The 20,537-nt window shown below is 40.4% G+C and overlaps 1 protein-coding gene across 3 annotated transcripts in view; it reads right to left on the bottom strand.

Annotated features, from left to right (window-relative positions):
- The window catches only part of TMEM192 (transmembrane protein 192), a 28,991-nt gene extending 9,994 nt beyond the window's left edge, over positions 1-18,997 (bottom strand). The window contains exons 1-4 of one of the 3 annotated variants that reach the window (XM_043902697.1): positions 18,884-18,997; positions 10,948-11,094; positions 6,634-6,898; positions 38-172 (exon numbers count right to left, since the gene is read on the bottom strand). In XM_043902697.1, coding sequence (XP_043758632.1) covers positions 38-172; positions 6,634-6,898; positions 10,948-11,094; positions 18,884-18,892 — 556 coding nt within the window. In that variant the 5' untranslated portion in view covers positions 18,893-18,997. The remainder of the gene's footprint in view (positions 1-37; positions 173-6,633; positions 6,899-10,947; positions 11,095-18,883) is intronic. The other 2 variants (XM_043902698.1, XM_043902699.1) reach the window with 2 other exon arrangements.
- Positions 18,998-20,537: the final 1,540 nt, after the last annotated feature.

The following is a 20,537-nucleotide window of genomic DNA, read 5'->3' as shown; positions in this document are numbered from 1 at the left end:
CCTTTCTCAGTATTAACAGGCTCCTTGTTCAGCTCACCTGTGTACACAAGCAGGCACGTCAGGGAACAGATCAGCTCCAGGGCCAGGATGGCCAAAATGAGGTCCAGGTACCATGTGCTGGGCTCAGGGAAGGAGTGCTGCAGGCAGAGGAGGAGGAGGAGTGCCGTGCTGCCTGCAGGGAGGAGATGTGCACAGCTGGGGCGCAGCCGGGGTCCCAGAGCCCCGGCCACCACCACAGCAGGGGGACCACAAGGGCACGCGCACACCCCCAGTTACTCAGCAAGAAGGAAGTTAGAGGATGGAAATCAAACACAAATAAACAACACTGCCAAAAGTAAATGATGCCCATAACACAAATAGAGAAGAATCTGGACTTTCTTAAAACTCAAGGAGTAAGTTTCTACGAGGACCCAGTGGCCCCTTCTGGTCATGCACCATAGTCAAGGGCAGGGCAAGGGTCCAGAAAAACCCAGGACACGCTGCTGACCTTGGACAGATGATCCAACACTTCTACTTGGCTGTGACATGTGGGATGACAGTACCTTCCTCACAGAGCTGCTATGAGGAGTAAATGAGTTTGTGTGTGAAAAACACTTAGAATGATGCCTAGCCTATAATTATTCAATAAATAAGAGCTGTTTCCCCCTGCTCAGATATCCATTATTTATTTTTGAAGATCATTTTAACTTCAACCTGTACTTTTATTTTGAAGACTATCAAAGAAAAGTTTCGGCTTCCCAGGTGGCTCAGTGGTAAAGAATCTGCCTGCCAATTCAGGGGCTGGAGGAGTCATGGGTTTGATCTTTGAGTTGGGAAGAACCCCTGGTAAAAGAACTGGCAACCCACTCCAGTATTCTTGTCTGGAGGATTCCGTGGACAGAGGAGACTGGAGGGCTACAGTCCATGGGGTCACAAAGAATTGGATGTGACTTAGCACGCACATGCATCAAAGAAAAGTTTAGGGGCAAAAATCATTCCTATAGTGCTTAATCTTTGATTTTCCTAAAACTAACACATTTATCTAAATCTGATTATGGTTGGGGAGATGCCTATTTGACTTACCTTTTACTTCTTGGCACAATGGGATGATTTTGAGTCATGATTTTAAATAACGTATCAGAAGTCCCTCTACACAAAGCAATAGTCTAGCACAAATCTCTAAGGCCTCTCTTACTCACAAAGGCCAGTGTCTTAGCATGTTGACCAAGAGCTCAATTTATGAATTAGTTTTATGTACAGGGAATATTTAACTTTACAGCTTTAGGAACAGGAAAAAACTAGGGAAAAACCTCTGCAGGGAAAGTAAACAGTTTCCAAAGGATTTTTGACATCCTGAGAAGGCCTGTGTGAGCAGGGTGGCAGGTCACGGGCTGAACTCGCAGGCGGCAGCAGAGACTGCTGAGGTAAGACACTCTCCTGAGTGGCAAGCACTGCAGACAGTGAGGGCACCCCACCCACCCTGCCCATATCTCAGGGAAGGGTTAAGGTTTCAAATCAATGAAAAAACAACTAAATGTGCAACTTGCTATGTAGCTAATAATATTTGACAGTTCAAGATTAAGGAAGGAGAAGAGACAAATTAGATAATTACTTTCAGCTTACTGGAAGGAAACCAAAGCCCTGTCTCCAATCACCACAAAATAAAGTAAAATCAATTTATTTTTCTCTCTGCAGAGAAAAACAAGTGTCAAGATGAAGCTAAACAATACCCAGAAATATTATCATAGGCAAAAAAAAAGAATGGTTACACCCTTCAGATTAGCTGGAAGTTCTATATCCTCATAGATTTATGTTCTTTTTCTTCAAATTAGAAAATATATATATTTAAAGAAAATAGAAACAAAGTAAACATCTGTGCCAATCTCTTAGATTTTCTGGGTCCTTATATAAGCAACTTAAAAGTTAAGGGTCATACATATAGCAATAATTTGAAAGTCAGAAGAAAGGCAAAAGATAGCTAGGACATGGAAGCAACCTAGATGTCCATCGGCAGATGAATGGATCAGAAAGTTGTGGTACATATACACAATGGAATATTACTCAGCTATTAAAAAGAATGCATTTGAATCAGTTCTAATGAGGTGGATAAAACTGGAGCCTATTATACAGAGTGAAGTCAGTCAGGAAGAAAAATGCCAATACAGTATATTAATGCATATGTATTGAATTTAGAAAGATGGTAACAATAATCATATATGCAAGACAGCGAAAGAGACACAGATGTAAACAGCAGACTTCTGGACTCTGTGGGAGAAGGCAAGGGTGGGATGATTTGAGAGAATAGTATTGAAACATGTATATTATCAAATGTGAAACAGACCGCCAGTCCAAGTTCTAAGCATGAAACAGGGCACTCAAAGCCGGTGGCACTGGGACAACCCTGAGGGATGGGAGGGGGAGGGAGGTGGGAGGGGGGTTCAGGATGGGGGACACATGTACACCTGTGGCTGATTCATGTCAATGTATGGCAAAACCACCACAGTATTGTAAAGTAATTAGCCTCCAATTAAAAATACATAAGTTAAAAAAAAAGATTAGACAATCTCTTGGTGGACCTCAACAGTACTATCTCCAGACCATCACTGGAGAAACTGAACAGTCAGTATACAGATAGGCTTCCACTTTTGCTTTGTCAGAGGCACAGAGCATAAGTGACATCTTCTGACGAAAAACAAGTACTGCACATTATTGCACATTAGCCGTGAAGTGAAAGTTGCTCAGCCATGTCCAACTCTTTGGGACCAGGCCAGAATACTGGAGTGGGTAGCCTTTCCCTTCTCAAGGAGATCTTTTCAACCCAGGGATCGAACCCATGTCTCCTGCATTGCAGGAGGATTCTTTACCAACTGAGCTATCAGGGAAGCCCACACATTAGCAGAAGAAGGCAGGAACAGCTCTTCCTCTGGGGGCATTAAAGACCGACCCCTTGGAGATATGTCAGGACCAGTCATCCCACTACAATGCTTCTTTCTCTGCAATCCCTGGGCCCTCCACTCCCACTGAGAACCTCACTGAGCAGATGAACTCACAGCCTGACTTTTAAGAAAATGCACTACAGAATACAGAAAAAAAAAAATACATTAAATTCTATAGAGCTGTTTTTCTGTGAAAAAATTAAATTTCTAATTTGGCTTCAAAATGTTTAAACATTTATTCTGAACTCAAATTGAAACAGAGGGCTTTTTTTTTTTTAAGGTAGAAACCTTGACAATTAAGCAAAAATACATAAGAGAGTGCAAATTAATTCCATTAAGCCTTTAAAACATCTTCAGCAATAAAGAAAAGCAGGTAGGCATATGTTCAAAGTCCTCGATGGACTTTCTGATCTTGCATTCATAAATTGTTTTCCACATTTGTGTTTTAAATAATATGTCTTATTATAAAACAATCTCTATTTTACTGCAAGAAAAGCACTAAGCTATTGTTTGTGTTTTTTTTTTCATTTATTTTTATTAGTTGGAGGCTAATTACTTTACAATATTGTAGTGGTTTTTGCCATACATTGACATGAATCAGCCATGGATTTACATGTGTTCCCCATCCCGATCCACCCTCCCACCTCCCTCCCCATCCCATCCCCCTGGGTCTTCCTAGTGCACCAGCCCTGAGCACTCGTCTCATTATGCTGTTGTTTAGTCATGAAGTCATGTTTGACTCTTTGTGATGCTATGGACGATAGCCTGCCAGGCTCCTCTGTCCATGGGCTTTCCCAGGAAAGGATACTGGAGTGGGTAAGAAAAGCATGAAGCTTCATGTAAAATAAAACAACTCTCTCTTACCCTACAAGTATAAACTAGCATTAGCTTTATATCTCCTTGAGATAAATAAGCCTGCTAGTACCAAGAGGAATGGGGGGAGTCACAATTCACCCAGGCATACCTTGCTCACAATGAAGTGGACAGACAGTGCCACAGTAAAATATGCCTTTTTGTCATACAGATTGTTTTAAGCTGATTAGTTTTAAGAAGTGGCAGACAAAGATGAAGTTCTGAAAACCAACTAGGAGTTACCTTTTACGAGAGACATTTACATTTACAAGGGAAATCTCCATTTATAAGGTTATATCCCTCTCTATACCAGGATAAGATAAGAATGCCTTCCTAAGTGAACAAAGCAAAGAAACAGAGGAAAATAATAGAATGGGAAAGACTAGAGATCTCTTCAAGAAAATTAGAGATACCAAGGGGACATTTCATGCAAAGATGGGCACAATAAAGGACAGAAATGGTATGGACCTAACAGAAGCAGAAGATATTAAAAAGAGGTGGGAAGAATACACAAAAAAACTATACAAAAAAGATCTCAATAACCCAGATAACCATGCTGGTGTGATCACTCACCTAGAGCCAAACATCCTGGAATGTGAAGTAAAGTGGGGCTTAGAAAAAATCACTACGAACAAAGCTACTGGAGGTGATAGAATTCCAACTGAGCTATTTCAAATCCTAAAAGATGATGCTGTTAAAGTGCTGCACTCAATATGCCGGCAAATTTCGAAAACTCAGCAGTGTCCGCAGGACCGGAAAAGGTCAGTTTTCATTCTAATTTCAAAGAAGGGCAATGCCAAAGAATGCTCAAACTACTGCATAATTGCACTCATTTCACATGCTAGCAAGGTCATGCTCAAAACCCTCCAAGCTAGGCTTTAACAGTATGTGAACTAAAAACTTCCAGATGGACAAGCTGGATTTAGAAAAGGCAACAGAACCAGAGATCAAATTGCCAACATCTGTTGGATCACAGGAAAAGCAAAAGAATTCCAGAAAAACATCTACTTCTGCTTCATTTTGTACTCTAAAGCCTTTGACTGTGTGGATCACAACAAATTGGGGAAAATCGTTAAAGAGATGAGGATACCAGACCACCTTACCTGCCTGCTGAGAAACCTGTATGCAGGTCAAGAAGCAACAGTTAAACTGCACATGGAACAACAGACTGGTTCCAAATTGGGAAAGGAGTATACAAGGCTGTATATTGTCACCCTGCTTATTTAATTTATATGCAGAGTACATCATGTGAAATGCTGGGCTAGATGAAGCACAAGCTGGAATCAAGATTGCAGGGAGAAATATCAGTAACCTCAGATATGCAGATGATACCACACTTATGGCAGAAAGCAAAGAAGAACTAAAGAGCCTCTCGATGAGAGTGAAAGAGGAGAGTGAAAAAGCTGGCTTAAAACTCAGCATTCAAAAAACCAAGATCATGGTGTTCAGTCCCATCACTTCAAGGCAAACAGATGGGGGAAAAAATGGAAACAGTGAGAGACTTTATTTTCCTGGGCTCCAAAATCACTGCAAATGGTGACTGCAGCCATAAAATTAAAAGATGCTTGCTCCTTGGAAGTAAAGTTATGACAAACCTAGATAGCATATTAAAAAGCAGAGACATCACTTTGCCAACAAACGTCTGTATAGTCAAAGGTTTGGTTCTTCCAGTAGTCACGTGTGGATGTGAAAGTTGGAACATAAAGAAGGGTGAGTGCCGAAGAACTGATGCTTTTGAACTGTGGTGTTTGAGAAGACTCTTGAGAGTCCTTTAGACAGCAAGGGGATTCAACCAGTCAATCCTAAAGGAAATCAACCTTGAATTTTTATTGGAAGGAAGCTGAAGCTTCCAAACTGAAGCTACAATACTTTGGTCACCTGACGTGAAGAGCCGACACATCAGAAAATACCTTGATGCTGGAAAAGATAATAAGCAGGCAGAGAAGGGGACGACAGAGGACGAGATGGTTGGATGGCATCACTGACTCATTGGACATGAGTTGGAGCGAGCTCTGGGAGACAGTGAAGGACAGGGAAGCCTAGTGTGCTGCAGTCCATGGGGTCGCAAAGAGTTTGGACATGACTGAGGGACTGAACAACAACAAATACCATGATGACTCTAACTCTCTACAAACTCTAATCATGGAGAAGGCAAGAAATCAATGGAAATCTGCTTAACAACCTTACCAGTGCTTACGGTGCTTTTCCTGGTCACCTCTCAGAACTATTGCCCCCTGCAATCTTTCCCATCTTCTTTGGTCTTTAGCTGTAGATATTATTGAAGTGGGTGGCTTAGGCCATTTTTAAGTCACTCAGTTCTCTTGGGTCTCTACCTTGTATATTGTTGTTGAGTTGCCAACTGTGTCTGACTCTTTTGTGACCCCATGGACTATAGCCTGCCAGACTCTTCTATAAATGGGATTTCCCAGGCAATCATACTGGAATGGGTTGTCATTTCCTTCTCCAGGGGATCTTCCCAACCCAAGGATTGAACTTGCATCTCCTGCATTGGCAAACAAGTTCTTTACCACTGAGACACCAGGGAAGCATCTCCTCGTATACAGGAGGTATAGTGTTATTAAACTTCTGTTTGTTTTTCTCCAGTTAACCTGTCTTTTTTTGGTGGAATTTCAGCTAAAAACCTAGAAGGGAAGGGAAAATATTTTTCCTCCCCTATATAACACAGATTTCAAAGGGAAATACAAGAAAAATTTCAAGACATTAAGGTGACATGAATTTTAGTGGCCACATCACTCTCACAGAAATAACAACATATATTTGATTATAAAATCAAACACTTTATTCTGCTGTCATTTATGCCACTCAAGCAAGCTGCCAAAGAGCTGAGGGAGACAACTGAACTTACCAGTGGAGTGTATCATCAGCGGAAGTCTTTTCAGATGTCTTGTTGACCGGTAGATCTTGTTATAACCTCGGTTTCTTACTTTGCAATGGTGATACTGGACGTATTGTTCAAGAAGGAAATACAGAATCCACAAAATAACTTTTCCGAGGATTATGACTGTCTGCACTTTCAATGGGTTGGTGTAGTTTCCCGGGCACGTGTCCTCCATTGGATCGGGGTAAGAACAAAGCACACCTGTTAGAAGTGCTAAAATAACAAACACAAGCTGGTGGGAAGGAGACAGCAGGATTAACCTTCAGTATTCGGATTTCGGATTTAAGAGACAACAATGTCCACGCCCAGCACATACTCTTAAACCTGTGACTTTCACTACCCTATTTTTTACGAATTAAAAAATACATTTTTGCTATCTTTACAAACTTTTTAAACAGATAACCTGGAGAAAAATTTGCAGAAAATTTGGGGAACAGACAAAATTGCAAATAAGAAAATAAAAACCACCCTAAATCCCATCTGCTAGAGATGAGTACTTCAATATTAAATGCAGTCTCCTGTCCACTTCTTTTATTAAAAAGAGTAAAAACAATTAATTCAGCACCTCAAAAGTAACTAATAAACATCATGCATTAAAGTTTATTTCTAATTTCAGTTTTAAGAGAATTAAAATAATTGTCCAATTAGATTGACAAAATTTTAAAGACTGGTATCAAAATATGGGCAAACAGACAGTCTTACAAAATGCTGACTGGTCTGGGATGTGCTGTTGAAAATAATTTGGAAATATCTTGACTGAGAAATCCTATCTTAAGGACCCTGTCACTCAGAAGTAAAAGCAGAAGTAAAAGATATTTTACTGCAGTTTTCTCTGTATTTGAAAAGAAAAAAATGTAAACTGCCCAAGTATATGTGTGTATCCATAGCAGAACATTTGAATAAATTAAGGTATACTCACTCACATAATAGAATGTTATTCAGCTATAAAAGAATTAACTGAAGTTCTATGTATTAGTTTGGGTGGATATCTATGACATGTTAATATTTAAAAACACTAAGGTGTAAAGTAGTAGTTGAAAGTGTGGTCTCCAGACCAGTTAGAAATGCAAATTCTCAGGCCCCAAATCAACACCTCTGGGGCAGCAGCCAGCAGCCTGTGGTGTAATAAGCCTGTCAGGTTGTCTGATGTATGTTCAAGTTTAAGAAATGTTGTTTAGAAATAAATACTGTAGTACCCATTCTTTTTTTCCTTGGAAATGGCAGACCTCTTTTTACAATGTGGTAATCTTTTTGTATATATTTCTATGAACTTAAAAAAAGATACTGTAAGAAATACAACAAACTCTGAGATACATTTATTAACTCAGGGAGAAGGGGTGAAGCAGAGAAATGGGAAGATTATATCTTTGTATACTACGTTTTACTTGTTATAATAAGGAAGTATTATTCTGTAATATTTAAAAAAATCAAATTAAAGAAAATTTTAAATGCCGTCATTAGCATCCATCACCAAGCAGGCACCTATCACCAAGCAGGAAATCTTATCATGTAATAAATCTATTTAAAATGTATGTGATTTGTCAAGAGCAGTATTTGCTATTAGCAGCTCAAGATACATATCCTCATAAAGCAAAAGTGGAAAAGTCAACATACTCCCTCTACTTTAATGTACTGTACATTGAACCTAACTGAACCACTTTATACAAAGTAGCATATAAAGGCATTAATTTTTCTTGTTCTTTAACACAAGATTATCTTAGTCCTAAAATTAGGGCAATCAGCGCCATTATAGCAAAGGCAGGCAATTTTTTTTTAAGTGTTGTGTGCATGTGTATGTATGTATGTATCACATACATAAAAATTATGTAATACAAATTACACAAAAAGGCACCAGGAAAGAAGTGCTTCAGCTGCTGTCTGGAGATTAGGAAGCCATGGCAGACCCAGGCCACTTACTAGAGGTATATGAGGAACACAGGTGCACCTCTGTCCTCAGTGCAGTCAGTTCTCCCACAGCGCAAACTCACTGGGGCGGCAGCTGGGCCAGTCCTCAACCACAGCCACGCTCCTCATGAACACCCAAGAAGTGGCAAGATTTTGCCCTCTTTTGATTTTTCACATTTCAGCAAAGAGCAACTGCAGCCCCTAGTGCTTGAGACTGCAGTCATCAAAAAGAGGAAGAGACTTGGAACAGAGCCCCCAGTAAGCCTCTAAGACCATTCACACACGTGTCTTGTTTTTATGATGCTGAACTTTACTTATTTCTTTTTATTGAGGAATATAACTGACATAACATTGTGTAAGTTCAAGGTGTGCAATGTGTTGATTTTAAACATTCATATGTTGCAAAATGATGGCCACCATAGCTTTAGCCAACACCTCTATCATATTATATAATTACCATTTCTTTTTTGTAGTAAGAGCAATTATTTAGTTTCCGAGCAACTTTGAAATTTATAATATTATAGTGTTGACTATAATCACTATGTTATGCGTTAGATCTCCAGGATTTATTTATCTCATGGTTGACATGTTTTAAAAATCCCCAGACATTTGTAATTTTATCATATAAAACATGGGAAAACATTATACTGATTTCTCTGTTTAACATTAGTTCCTAGGTGTAAATAAATTGATAAATGTCTGTCAACATATAGATTTATCTATATCTTTTTTTGTTTGTTTTTATAACTGAAAAAGTAATACATGATATGGTAAAAATAATTTTCAAATAGTACAAAAGGTAAACATTAAAACATATCAGGTGTCCCTTCCATTAAGGTGCTCAGTGCAACTAGTATTAAAAGGGTCATGTCTGCTTCTGGAAATACTCTATTACAGAATACAGAATAAATGTTAATGTTTCCAGTACCAATTCCAAGGGGGTGGGTGAGCAGGAGGTAAGCAAGCCTTTCACACCAGCTTTAACACCAGCTGCGTGTACTGCAGTTCAACTCAATTCTGACACTATCCACCTGGTATATCCATTATCCACCTAAAATCACTCCCACTATCCACCGAGGTATCAAATTCCCTCGGATTATAGGCTCAGTCCCACAAGACTACCTCCATTTCAGATGCTAATTGCAAGTCCAGCTTGTAACCAGTGTTTCTTACCCACTGGCTACAAATCAAAGATCCCCACCAACTCCCTCTTGGGCTCAGTTAGTTTGCTAGAGGGGCTCACAGAACACAAGAAACCTACTTACTCTCCAGATTACCAATTTATTACAAAGGATATTAAAGGATGCACATCAACAGCCCAATGAAGAGACACAGTGGGTGAGGTCCCAAAGGAGCTCCTGTCCTGGTCGAGTTTGGGGTCTGGCAGTATGGCACATCACGAGTGTTCTGGCTCACTAACGTAGAAGCTGTCTGAACCCCTTCTTTTTGAGCTTTTATGGAGGCTTCACTACATATGCCTGATTGACTAAATCACTGGCCATCAGTGAATGATTCAACCTCCAGCCCCTTTCCCACCCCCAGAAGTCAGAGGGTAGGACTGTATGTTCCAACCTCTGTCCCTGCTTAGTTTCCCTGGCTGTTGCCTCCATCCTTTAGGTGCTTTTCAAAGTCAACTCATCAACATAAACAGAAATGGTGGAAATATGCTTGCTATGAATATCAAGATACCCAGTTCACCTTTATGACACAGAAGTGATTTTAAGACCTGAAGACAAAAGACCAAAACTCATAACAAAGGTTACTCCCATTGCTCTTATTGCTCAGGAAATTCCCAGTGTTTTTGGGAGCTGAGAGCCAGAAACCATGGATGACAACCAAATGCACATGAGAACTCTACTCTGATCACCTGAATGACCAAATATATTTCTTGTAAGTCACAATATCACCCACATGCCCAAAAGCTCTCTCAACTCCCTTTTAAAACATGCAAATAGGAACATTCTGTTCACACCATTGTAAACCTCATTTTTTTCCATTCAACAATGAATCATGAAGAGTAAGTAGTTTAAATACATATGCATCTACCCCAAATTTCTAAGTTTCTCTTTTAATATTACATTAAGCATTCCTTCATACGGAAAGGACATACAAAACATCTGGGCAGTGGTAGCTTGCAGTTCCTTCATATTGCAGACAACATTGCTATCATAAACAATATCCTTATGTGTGTGCAAATATGTCTACAATAAATTCTTTGCAGTAGAAGCATGAGTAAAAAAGTATGCACACTTTAAATGCTGATAGATACAGCCAAACTGCCCTCTGCCCTCTGAGGAGGTTAAAAATTTTTTTTAGAAACATCACCTCTAGAAAAACATCACCTCCAAATGGATCACTTTCCCCCAGCCAACTTACATGTATCAGCAAGAGAAGATTTGCTATGATGACTGTAGGAAGAGGGTGGAATCTGGGCCAAAAATGAGCATGTAAAGAGTGATGTGGAAGATGCTGGGTGTCCAGAAGGGGGTCATCTTCAATACTCTGGATGAGATCCAAGGAACCCTGGGATACAAAAAAAGGAAGCAAGCAATAAACACCACTTTCTGGATTATGTTTTCAAGAAAAACTACTAACTATAAAGCTTTAAAATTCATTACAAAAATTACAGACAAGAAAACACACTTCCTACCTAAAGCCAAATTTGAAAAAATACCATAAACCTCTTAATAACTACTGTAAATAAATTGGTAAAAATAACAATTATTAAAACAAGTAAAGGAAATATTGATTCTTTATCTCCAAATAAGGTAATACATAATGGGATTAAAGCAAATAATTTTCTTCAAGCCCTGAAAACTTACTGATTTTTAAAATACTTTACTCAACACCTTTACTGAGATATAATGTATATAATGTAAAATATACTAGCTTAAGTATACAATAAATGTCTGTATATTTATAGTTACGCAACTATTACAACAATTTTAGAACACTTGCAATGTGCTAATCATGCCCATTTATAATCACTTCCCATTTCTGCCCCTAGACCTAGGTAACTGCTAATCTGTCTTTATAGATTGGTTCTTTTTTTTTTTTCCCCCGACATCTCATGTAAATGAAATCATAAAAAATGTGCTGAGTCCTGCTTCTTAATACTGAATGTTTCTGAGTTCATCTGTGTTGTGGCATGTATCAGTAATTACTTCATTTTTTTTAATTAGTTCATTTTTATTGATGAACATGGTATTTCACTATATGGATATATCACATTTTGTTTGACCATTATAAGTTGATGTCTATTAATAATAATGCTGCCTCATACAACTCAATAGCAAAAAAACAAAACAAAAAACAATTCAATTAAAACATGGGCAAAGGAACCAAATAGATATTTTTCCGAAGAGGACATACAGATGGCCAACAGATACACAAAAAGATGTTTAAAATCCCTAATCATCAGGTAGACACAAATCAAAACAATGAGGTATTGACTCACATTTGTCAGTATGGCTTTTATCAAAATGATGAGATAATATGTGCTAGAGAAGATATGGAGAAAAGGGAACCCTTGAGCATTGATGGTGGGAAAGTAAATTGGTACAGCCACTGTGGAAAACAGTATGGAGGGGCCTTAAAAAATCAAAAATAGAACTATTATATGGCCCAGCAAATCTACTTCTGGGTATATTTCAAAAGGATACAAAATCTTATCTCAAAGAAATATCTGTACTCACATGTTCATCACAGCATTGTTCATAATAGCCAAGACATGGAAACAATCTAGTATATTTTTATACAACAAATTATTATTTAGTCATAAAAAAGAATGAAGTCCTGTCATTTGCAACAACATGGATGGATCTTGAAGGAATTATATCAAGTGATATAAATCAAATAGAGAAAGACAGTTACTGTATGATCTCACTTTTATGTGGAATCTATAAAAAGTGAAGATAGATACAGAAAATAGATTGGTGGTTGCCACAGGAGGGGGATGGGAGAGTAGGGAAATGGGTGAAGGTGGTCAAAATGTAAAAATCTGATGGTAAATAAGTCCTGGGGAAACATAATTTATGGCCCAGTGACTACAGTTATCTGTAATGTACATATATTTGAGTGTTGTGAAAAGAGTAGATAATTTTTTTCACAACAGTAAAAGATGCTTATCAGTTTTCACATTTAATAGCCATACACAAAAAAAGATATTTACAATTGCAAGTCATAATGGAAACATGATTAACCTAACAGTATAAAATAACTGCATACAATTTGGAGAGTTAAGTAAAGTGATGTGGTAAGAGGAAGTGCATACATACATATGTTTTCATCTACTCAGCCAGTTTATGTCTTTTGGTGCGCATTTAACCCATTTATATTTAAGGTAATTATCAATATGTGTGATCCTATTACCATTTTCTTCATTGTTTGGTGTTAACTCTTTGTAGGTCTTTTCCTTCTCTTGTGTTTCCTGCCAAGAGAAGTTCCTTTAGCATATGTTGTAAAGCTGGTTTGGTGATGCTGAACTCTCTTAACTTTTGCTTGTCTGGAAAGCTTTTGATTTCTCCATCAAATCTGAACAAAAGTCTTACTGGGTAAAGTATTCTTGGTTGTAGGTTCCTCCCTTTCATCATTTTAAATATATCATGCCATTCTCTTCCGTTGAAGGGAATTTCTGTTGAGTTTCTGTTGAGAAATCAGCTAATAGTCTTATGGGAATTCCCTTGTATGTTGCCATTTCCCCCATTGCTTTTTAATATTTTATCTTTGTTTTTAATTTCTGTCAGTTTGTGTGTCTTGGTATATTCCTCCTCAGGTTTATCCTGCCTGGGACTCTGCACTTCCTGGATTGGTTGACTATTTCTTTTCCCATATTAGGTAAGTTTTCAACTAAAACCATCTCTTCAAATATTTTCTTGGATCCTTTCTCTCTCTCTTCTCCTTCTGAGACCCCTATAATGTGAATGTTAGTGCACTTAATGTCGTCCCAGAGGACTCTTAGGCTGACTTCAGTTTTTTCCTTTTTTCTTTTTTTCTATATTCTGTTTTATAGCAGTGATCTCCACATTCTGTCTTCCAGGTCACTTATCTGTTCCTCTGCCTCAGTTATTCTTCTACTGATTCCTTCTAGTGTATTGTTCATCTCTCTTTTGTTTGTTCTTTTGTTCTTCTAGGTCTTTCATAAACATTTCTTACATCTGCTTCATTTTTCCCCCAAGATTCTGAATCATCTACACTACCATTATTTTGAGTTCTTTTCCTGGAAGGCTGCCTAGCTCCACTTCATTTAGTTATTTTTCTGGGGTTTTATCTTGTTCTTTCATCTGGGAGATAATCCTTTGCCTTTTCATTTAACTTTTGTGATTGTGGTTTTCATTCTGGAGGCTTCGGGATTGTAGTTCTTCCTGCTTCTTCCTTCTGCCCTCAGGTGAATGAGGCTGATGGGAGGGACTGGTGGTGGGAAAAACTGGGTCTTATTCTTGTGGGCTGGGTAAAACTTTAATCCAATTATCGGCTGATGTGACAGGTGGGGCAAGTATTTCGGCCTGAGGCAACCCAGCCCTCGGAGAAGGCAATGGCACCCAACTCCAGTACTCTTGCCTGGAAAATCCCATGGACGGAGGAGTCTGGTAGGCTGCAGTCCATGGGGTCGCTAAGAGTTGGACATGACTAAGCGACTTCCCTTTCACTTTTCACTTTCATGAATTGGAGAAGGAAATGGCAACCCACTCCAGTGTTCTTGCCTGGAGAATCTCAGGGATGCAGGAGCCTGGTGGGCTTCCGTCTATGGGGTCGCACAGAGTCAAACATGACTGAAGCGACTTAGCAGCAGCAGCAGCAGCAGCAGCAACCCAGCTCTGGAGTCTACAGGCTCTATGGTAAGTCTAATGCCTCTTCTGAGAGGGCTCACTTGCCAAGGAGCACCTCCCAGGACTGCTGCTGCCAGTGTCCCTGTCCCCACAGTGAGCCACTGACAACCCACACCTCCACGGGAGACCCTCCAACACTAGCAGGTAGGTCTAGTTCTGTCTCCTATAGGGTCACTACTCTTTTCCCCTGAGTCCTGGTGCATGCAAGAGTTTGCTTGTGCCCTCCAAGAGTGGAGTATCTATTTCTTCCAGTCCTGTGGAAACCCTGTAATCAAATCCTGCTGGCCTGCAAAGTCAGATTCCTAGTGGATTCCTAGTCCCTTTCCCAGATCCCCATATTGGGAAGACTGACATAGAGTTCAGAACCCTCACAACAAAGGGAGAACTTCTTAGGTATTATTCTTCTCCAGTTTGTGGGTCACCCACCCAGAAGGTATGGGATTTGATTTTATCATCATTGTATCCCCTTCTATTGTCTCATTGCAGTCTCTCCTTTGTCTTTGGACACGGGGTATCTTTTTTGGTGGGTTCTAGCATCCTCCTGTTAATGGCTGTGCAACAAGCTGTGATCTTGGTGCTGTTACAGGAGGAGATGACCACATGTCCTTCTATTCCACCATCTTGATTTGATCTCCGGATTTAACATTATACATATATATATATGATATATATATATACACACACATATATATGTACATATATATATACATATATGTATAAAAATACTGTTGTTGTTCAGTCACCCAGTTGTATCCAACTCTTGGCGACCCCGTGGACTGCAATGTACCAGGCCTCTCTGTCCCTCACTATCTCCCAAAGTTTGCCCAAGTTCATATCCATTAAATCAGTGATGTCTTCCAGCCATCTCATCCTCTGACACCCTCTTCTCCTTCTCCCCTCAATCTTTCCCAGCATCAGGGACTTTTCCAATGAATCAGCTGTTAGCATCAGCCGTTCACACATATATGTATGTATATATATAAATATATAGGGCTGGCCATGTGGCTCTAGTGGTAAAGAAACTACCTGCCATGCAGGACACAGAAGAGACACGGGTTGGATCCCTGGGTCTGGAAGACCTCCTGCAGGAGGGCACGGCAACCCACTTGCCTGGAGAATCCTATGCACAGAGGAGCCTGGTGGGCTACAGTCCATAGCGTCTCAAAGAGTCCAATACGACTGAAATGACTTAGCACCAGCACCACACACACACACACACACACACACACGTGTGCATATATACATACATACATGTGTGTGTGTGTGTGTGTGTGAGGCTTCCCAGGTGGCTCAGTGGTAAAGAATTCACCTGCCAAGCAGGAGATGTGGGTTCGATCCCTGGGTCAGGAAGATCCCCTGGTAAAGGAAACGGCAACCTACTCCAGTATTCTTGCCTGGGAAATCCCAAGGACAGAGGAGCCTGGCAGGGCTCCATGGGGTTGTGAAGAGCTAGACATGGCTTAGTGACTTAGCTTATATATTTACTTCCAAAGTAAATATATATATAATATATAAATACATATATTATATATTTAATATATAAATACATATATTATATATTTCATATAATTTAATTATGGTTATTAATAATTGACTGTTGTTAATTGATATTAATATATATTTAGTGTGTATATTAAATATATATAACATTTATACATTATATAATATATATATATTTACTTTGGATGGGGTAGAGAGGGGGACAAATGGTGTAAGGGTGGGCTCTGGGCACCAAGATTATAAAGATAACACAGAAGTCTGGGACATGACCAGATCTGGGATGGGCTTCTCGATTTCCACTAGCAGGCATTCAACACCACTACATTTTTTTTTTTTTTAATTCAATGCCTAGATAGCTTCCTGATTAGTTTGTCATAACTCAAGGAGCAATTCTGATGATTTCTGTTTTCTTCATGACTTTTATTCTTCTAGCTTTCTCAGTAGCTGTCCCACCTCCCTGGGTATTCCCTTAGCTAATGTCCATGAACACCTCCAGGGGCCATTTTTCCAATCTCTGTGCCTCTTCATCCCTCCCCACCTGTCAAACGGCTGTCTTGCAAACATGCTGCCTTCCCTGATGCCTCAATGCTGTTCCCTCTGCCTTTTTTTCATTTTGACACTGTAGTTCTTATTTCTACAAGTTTGAGTGGGTCTATTTTATATCTCTCATGTCTTTTTAACCTTTGAAACATATAGAAAAGTTATGGTAGTTTTTTTAAATGTCCTTGTTTGCTATTTCATGTCATTTTTTAATGAATTTTAATTAATTTATTATGTCATATTTCCCTGCCTCTTTGCATGGTTGGTCATTTTTTCCACTTTATTGAGATATAATTAACATGTCACATTGTGTAAGTTTGGGTATCATGAGTTGATTTGATACACTTACATACTGCAAAATGATTACTATGATAGCATTACTTAACATCTCCATTATATCACATAATTAGCAATGCCTGGTAATTTTGGATTGGATGCCAGACACTGCAAAAAAATTTAACTCTTTGGGTGCTGGATACTTTTGTACTCCTGTAAATATTGAGCTTTTTTCTGGATTCAGTTAAGTCACTGGAAACAATTTGATCTCTTTACTCTTTCAAGGTGCTTCTTAGGTGGGACCATACCATGTTTGGTCTAGTGCTAAATATTTCCTACAAGTGAAGCAAGACCTTTCTGAATACTCAATACCATGTGATTATGAGGTTTCCAGTCTAGCTGGAAGAACAAGCACTAATCCTGGCCCTGTGTGAGAGTACTGCTCCTTCTAGTCCTTCTGGGTCGTTTTTTTTTTTTTTCCCCCTCAGTTGTCAGGGCATTACCTCAGAGGCATACAGAAGAGGACTTAGCTGAATAGGGACTCTGCATTCATTGAAGCTCTCCCTCTGTACAGCACTCTGCTTTCTGGGTTCTCTGTCTGGTGAACCCAAGCTGCTTCCGTATCCCCAGATTCAGCTCCACCTCCTCAACTCAGTCTACTGAAGCCCACCCAGTGCCCCTACCTCTGCCAGAGTCCCTGCAGGACTCCTGTCACTGCATCCCTTAAGCAGCCCTTGTTTGAATCCTTTCAGAGGATTAGGTGTTCATCTACCCTATATCCTTTCAAATAAATCCCTTTCTTCCTTAAAGTAGCCAAAATTGGTTTGCAAACAAAGAACCCAAACTAAGTCTTTGCCTCTTTTAATTCATTTAGCTGTCTGGGCCTAGGACATGGCACATAGTTTTTAGCTTTCTCTTGGGTGGGAGAAATCATATCCACAAATACCAAAGGTAGGCAATTGTTCATACCTAAAGTGACCTAGCTATGTAGCTACTGGTGAAACATTACTCTTCAATTGTTGGTGAAACAAATTGCTAGGATTGTACTAGTCCTAAAGCTAAAAGTTACAGATCCAAGAACCGGGAGGCAGCTTAGCACCAAGCAAGAAGCATTTACTGCACACATTTTTATGAGTCTAATTTTCCATTTAGATACTCATTTTCTCCACACATTTTCAATTCATGAATCTCACCCTTTAAAAATTCAAAAACAATCCATTTCTAAAAAAATATATGAGTCTCAAATCTACTTGCAAGTGTTACAGTTAGCTTTCCACTTTCTCATAGTGGAAAAAACATGGTTTTTAGTCCTATCATTAGAAATTGTTTGGTCTTTATTTAGTCAAGATAATTGAACTATGGTCACTATTTGCACAAGAATCTAAGGTATTGTAGGGCTGGAACTGTATTTCAAGTGTCTTGCCTGATACATCTCATTCAGTGGCAGGAGCATAGTAATATTCCTATTAATTTATTAACTCAAATCAGTGCTTTAATATAACTATCAACTTTGCATTTTCTCAAGAGCAAGAATTTTGTGTCAATGGGTAATCTAGTTAATTCTGGGCACAAATACATGATTTTCCTAAAATTGTTTTAATACACTTAAGCAAAGACTTTTACAGTTACGCCGCACTCTGTACAGGGTAACTAGTGCAGTGGCTTCTTAATAATCTGGTTTGGATCCATCTTAAGTAAGGAGATTTAAAAATCCCTTCACTCCTACCAGTCCTCCATTCAAAACATCACATTGTTTTCCTCCAATGTGTGTTTCCGGGTGATGATAGCGATAGATCTGCTCTCAGCGCCAAGGCCGGAGGCCAAGAGGAGGTGGACTCGCTCCTGCGCCCGAGCCTCCCAGCGCCCGAGCCTCCCAGCGCCCGAGGCCCAGCGCGCACCGCGGGCCTCCCCAGTTCCGGAACCCGACACGCGACCGCAAGGGCTGGGCGCCCCTCCTGCCTCCTCTGCCGAGAAAATAAGCCCAGGGCCAGCAAGGCGCGGACCCCGCCGGCGCCCCTGTGCCCCTCCCGCACACCGCAGCCCGGCAGCCGCGCGCAGAAGGATCCCCTCCGCCAAGACTGCTCCCAACCCCGTCTCTGCCCAGGGCGCCCAGCATCAGAAGAGGAGGAGGCCGGCCGGTAGCTCGCCACCTGCAACTGAGCACTCACGTCCTCCATACTGCCGGCCGCCGGAGGCCGCAGCCGGGCAGCCCAGTCTCCGCACCTGCGCCCACACCGCCTTCCGGAACACGCCCTTGGGCCCGCCCTTTGCTTTCAATTGGCCGAAGCGTAGAGGCGGGCCCCTCCTACTCGCTCCAGGGCCCGGCTTCCGGCGGCTGTCCCAGACCCGCCCCTCGCCCTCGATTGGCAGAGGGGCAAAGGGCTAGTCCCGCCTCTCGCGAACTATTGGTAGATTCCGAGGGGGCTGACCCGATACCTCAATCCCGAATGGCCGAGGAGAAAGGGGCGTGATCCTGCCTAAAGTCCATCCCCGGGAGGCCGCTGTCTCTGGGAACGCTGCGGTGCCTACGGACTGCGAAACCTGAGCTGGTGTCCTAGGTTGGCCAGAGATTTGGGCGCTAATGGATGCGTTCTAAGTCCAAGAATTGAACTATTTTTGGCCGTCAGCTGCTTCTTTGTAAAGCATTAACTTTTATCGGCCTTCCTTAGTTACTTTTTGCAGCGTAGGTCTGTGCATAGGACCAGCGGTAGAATCCCAGGTTTTCATTGATAGCGCAAAACTCCACCAGCAGAGGAACACAAACAGAATAAAAACTGGTTTCATGGACACACTTAAAGATTTCACCAGTGGAAAAGGAGGCAATAAGAGGGGTTTTTGGACTTTTTATTTCAAGTGAAATTGAACAAGAAATTTTATGGCATTTTTCTGAGAATACACTATCTTTTGTTAAAATGTGAAAATGAAGTCGCTCGGTCGTGTCCGACTCTTTGCGACCCCGTGGACTGTAGCTTACCAGTCTCCCCCGACCGTGGGATTCTCCAGGCAAGAATACTGGAGTGGGTTGCCATTTCCTTCTCCAGGGGATCTTCCCAACCCAGGGATCCAACCCGCGTCTCCCGCATTGGAGGGAGACGCTTTAACCTCTGAGCCACCAGGGAAGCCTGGTTAAAATGTAAAGAAAGTTAAAATTTTTGTCAGTATTAGCCCCCATTCTATTCTGATATTGTAGTAATACACTTTCATACTTTTTTAATGCTTATTTGTACATTGTGTATGGTGTAATCTTGTTTATATCATTGTTGAAATAAAATTATTTAAGTATCAGCAAAGATGGAAGAGCAAGCAGATCAAGCCAGTCAATCCTAAAGGAAATCAACCTGACTATTCACTGGAAAGACTGATGCGGAAGCTGAAGCTCCAACAGTTTGGTCACCTGGTGTGAAGAGCCGACTCATTAGAAAAGACTCTGATGCTGGAAAAGATTGAGAGCAGGAGGAGAAGGGGGCAACGGAGGATGAGATGGTCGGATGGCATCACCGACTTGATAGCTATGAGTTTGAACAAATTCAGGGATGTAGTGAAGGACAGGGTAGCCTGGCTTTCTGCTGTCCATGAGGTCACAGACAGTTGAACTTAGCAACTGAGCAACAACAAAATAAAAGATGAACTTTTGATCTTTCAAATCTCAACGCAACTTTAAATCTTTAAAATTTTCTGAGACTCTATGAATTATATCTCAAGAGCTTTGTCTAGATGTGCATTTCCCCTCAACATTTTATTTTAAAAGTTTTCAAACCTGGGAAACTTTGAAAAACTAGTACAGAGAACATCTGTATACCCCTCACATTGATTCAACAGTGG

The sequence above is a fragment of the Cervus elaphus genome, chromosome 5 (genome assembly GCF_910594005.1).
Source record: "Cervus elaphus chromosome 5, mCerEla1.1, whole genome shotgun sequence".
Classification (NCBI taxonomy): domain Eukaryota; kingdom Metazoa; phylum Chordata; class Mammalia; order Artiodactyla; family Cervidae; genus Cervus; species Cervus elaphus.
The sequence above is the reverse complement of the archived record's forward strand: the minus strand, read 5'-3'. Positions and strand labels throughout refer to the sequence as shown.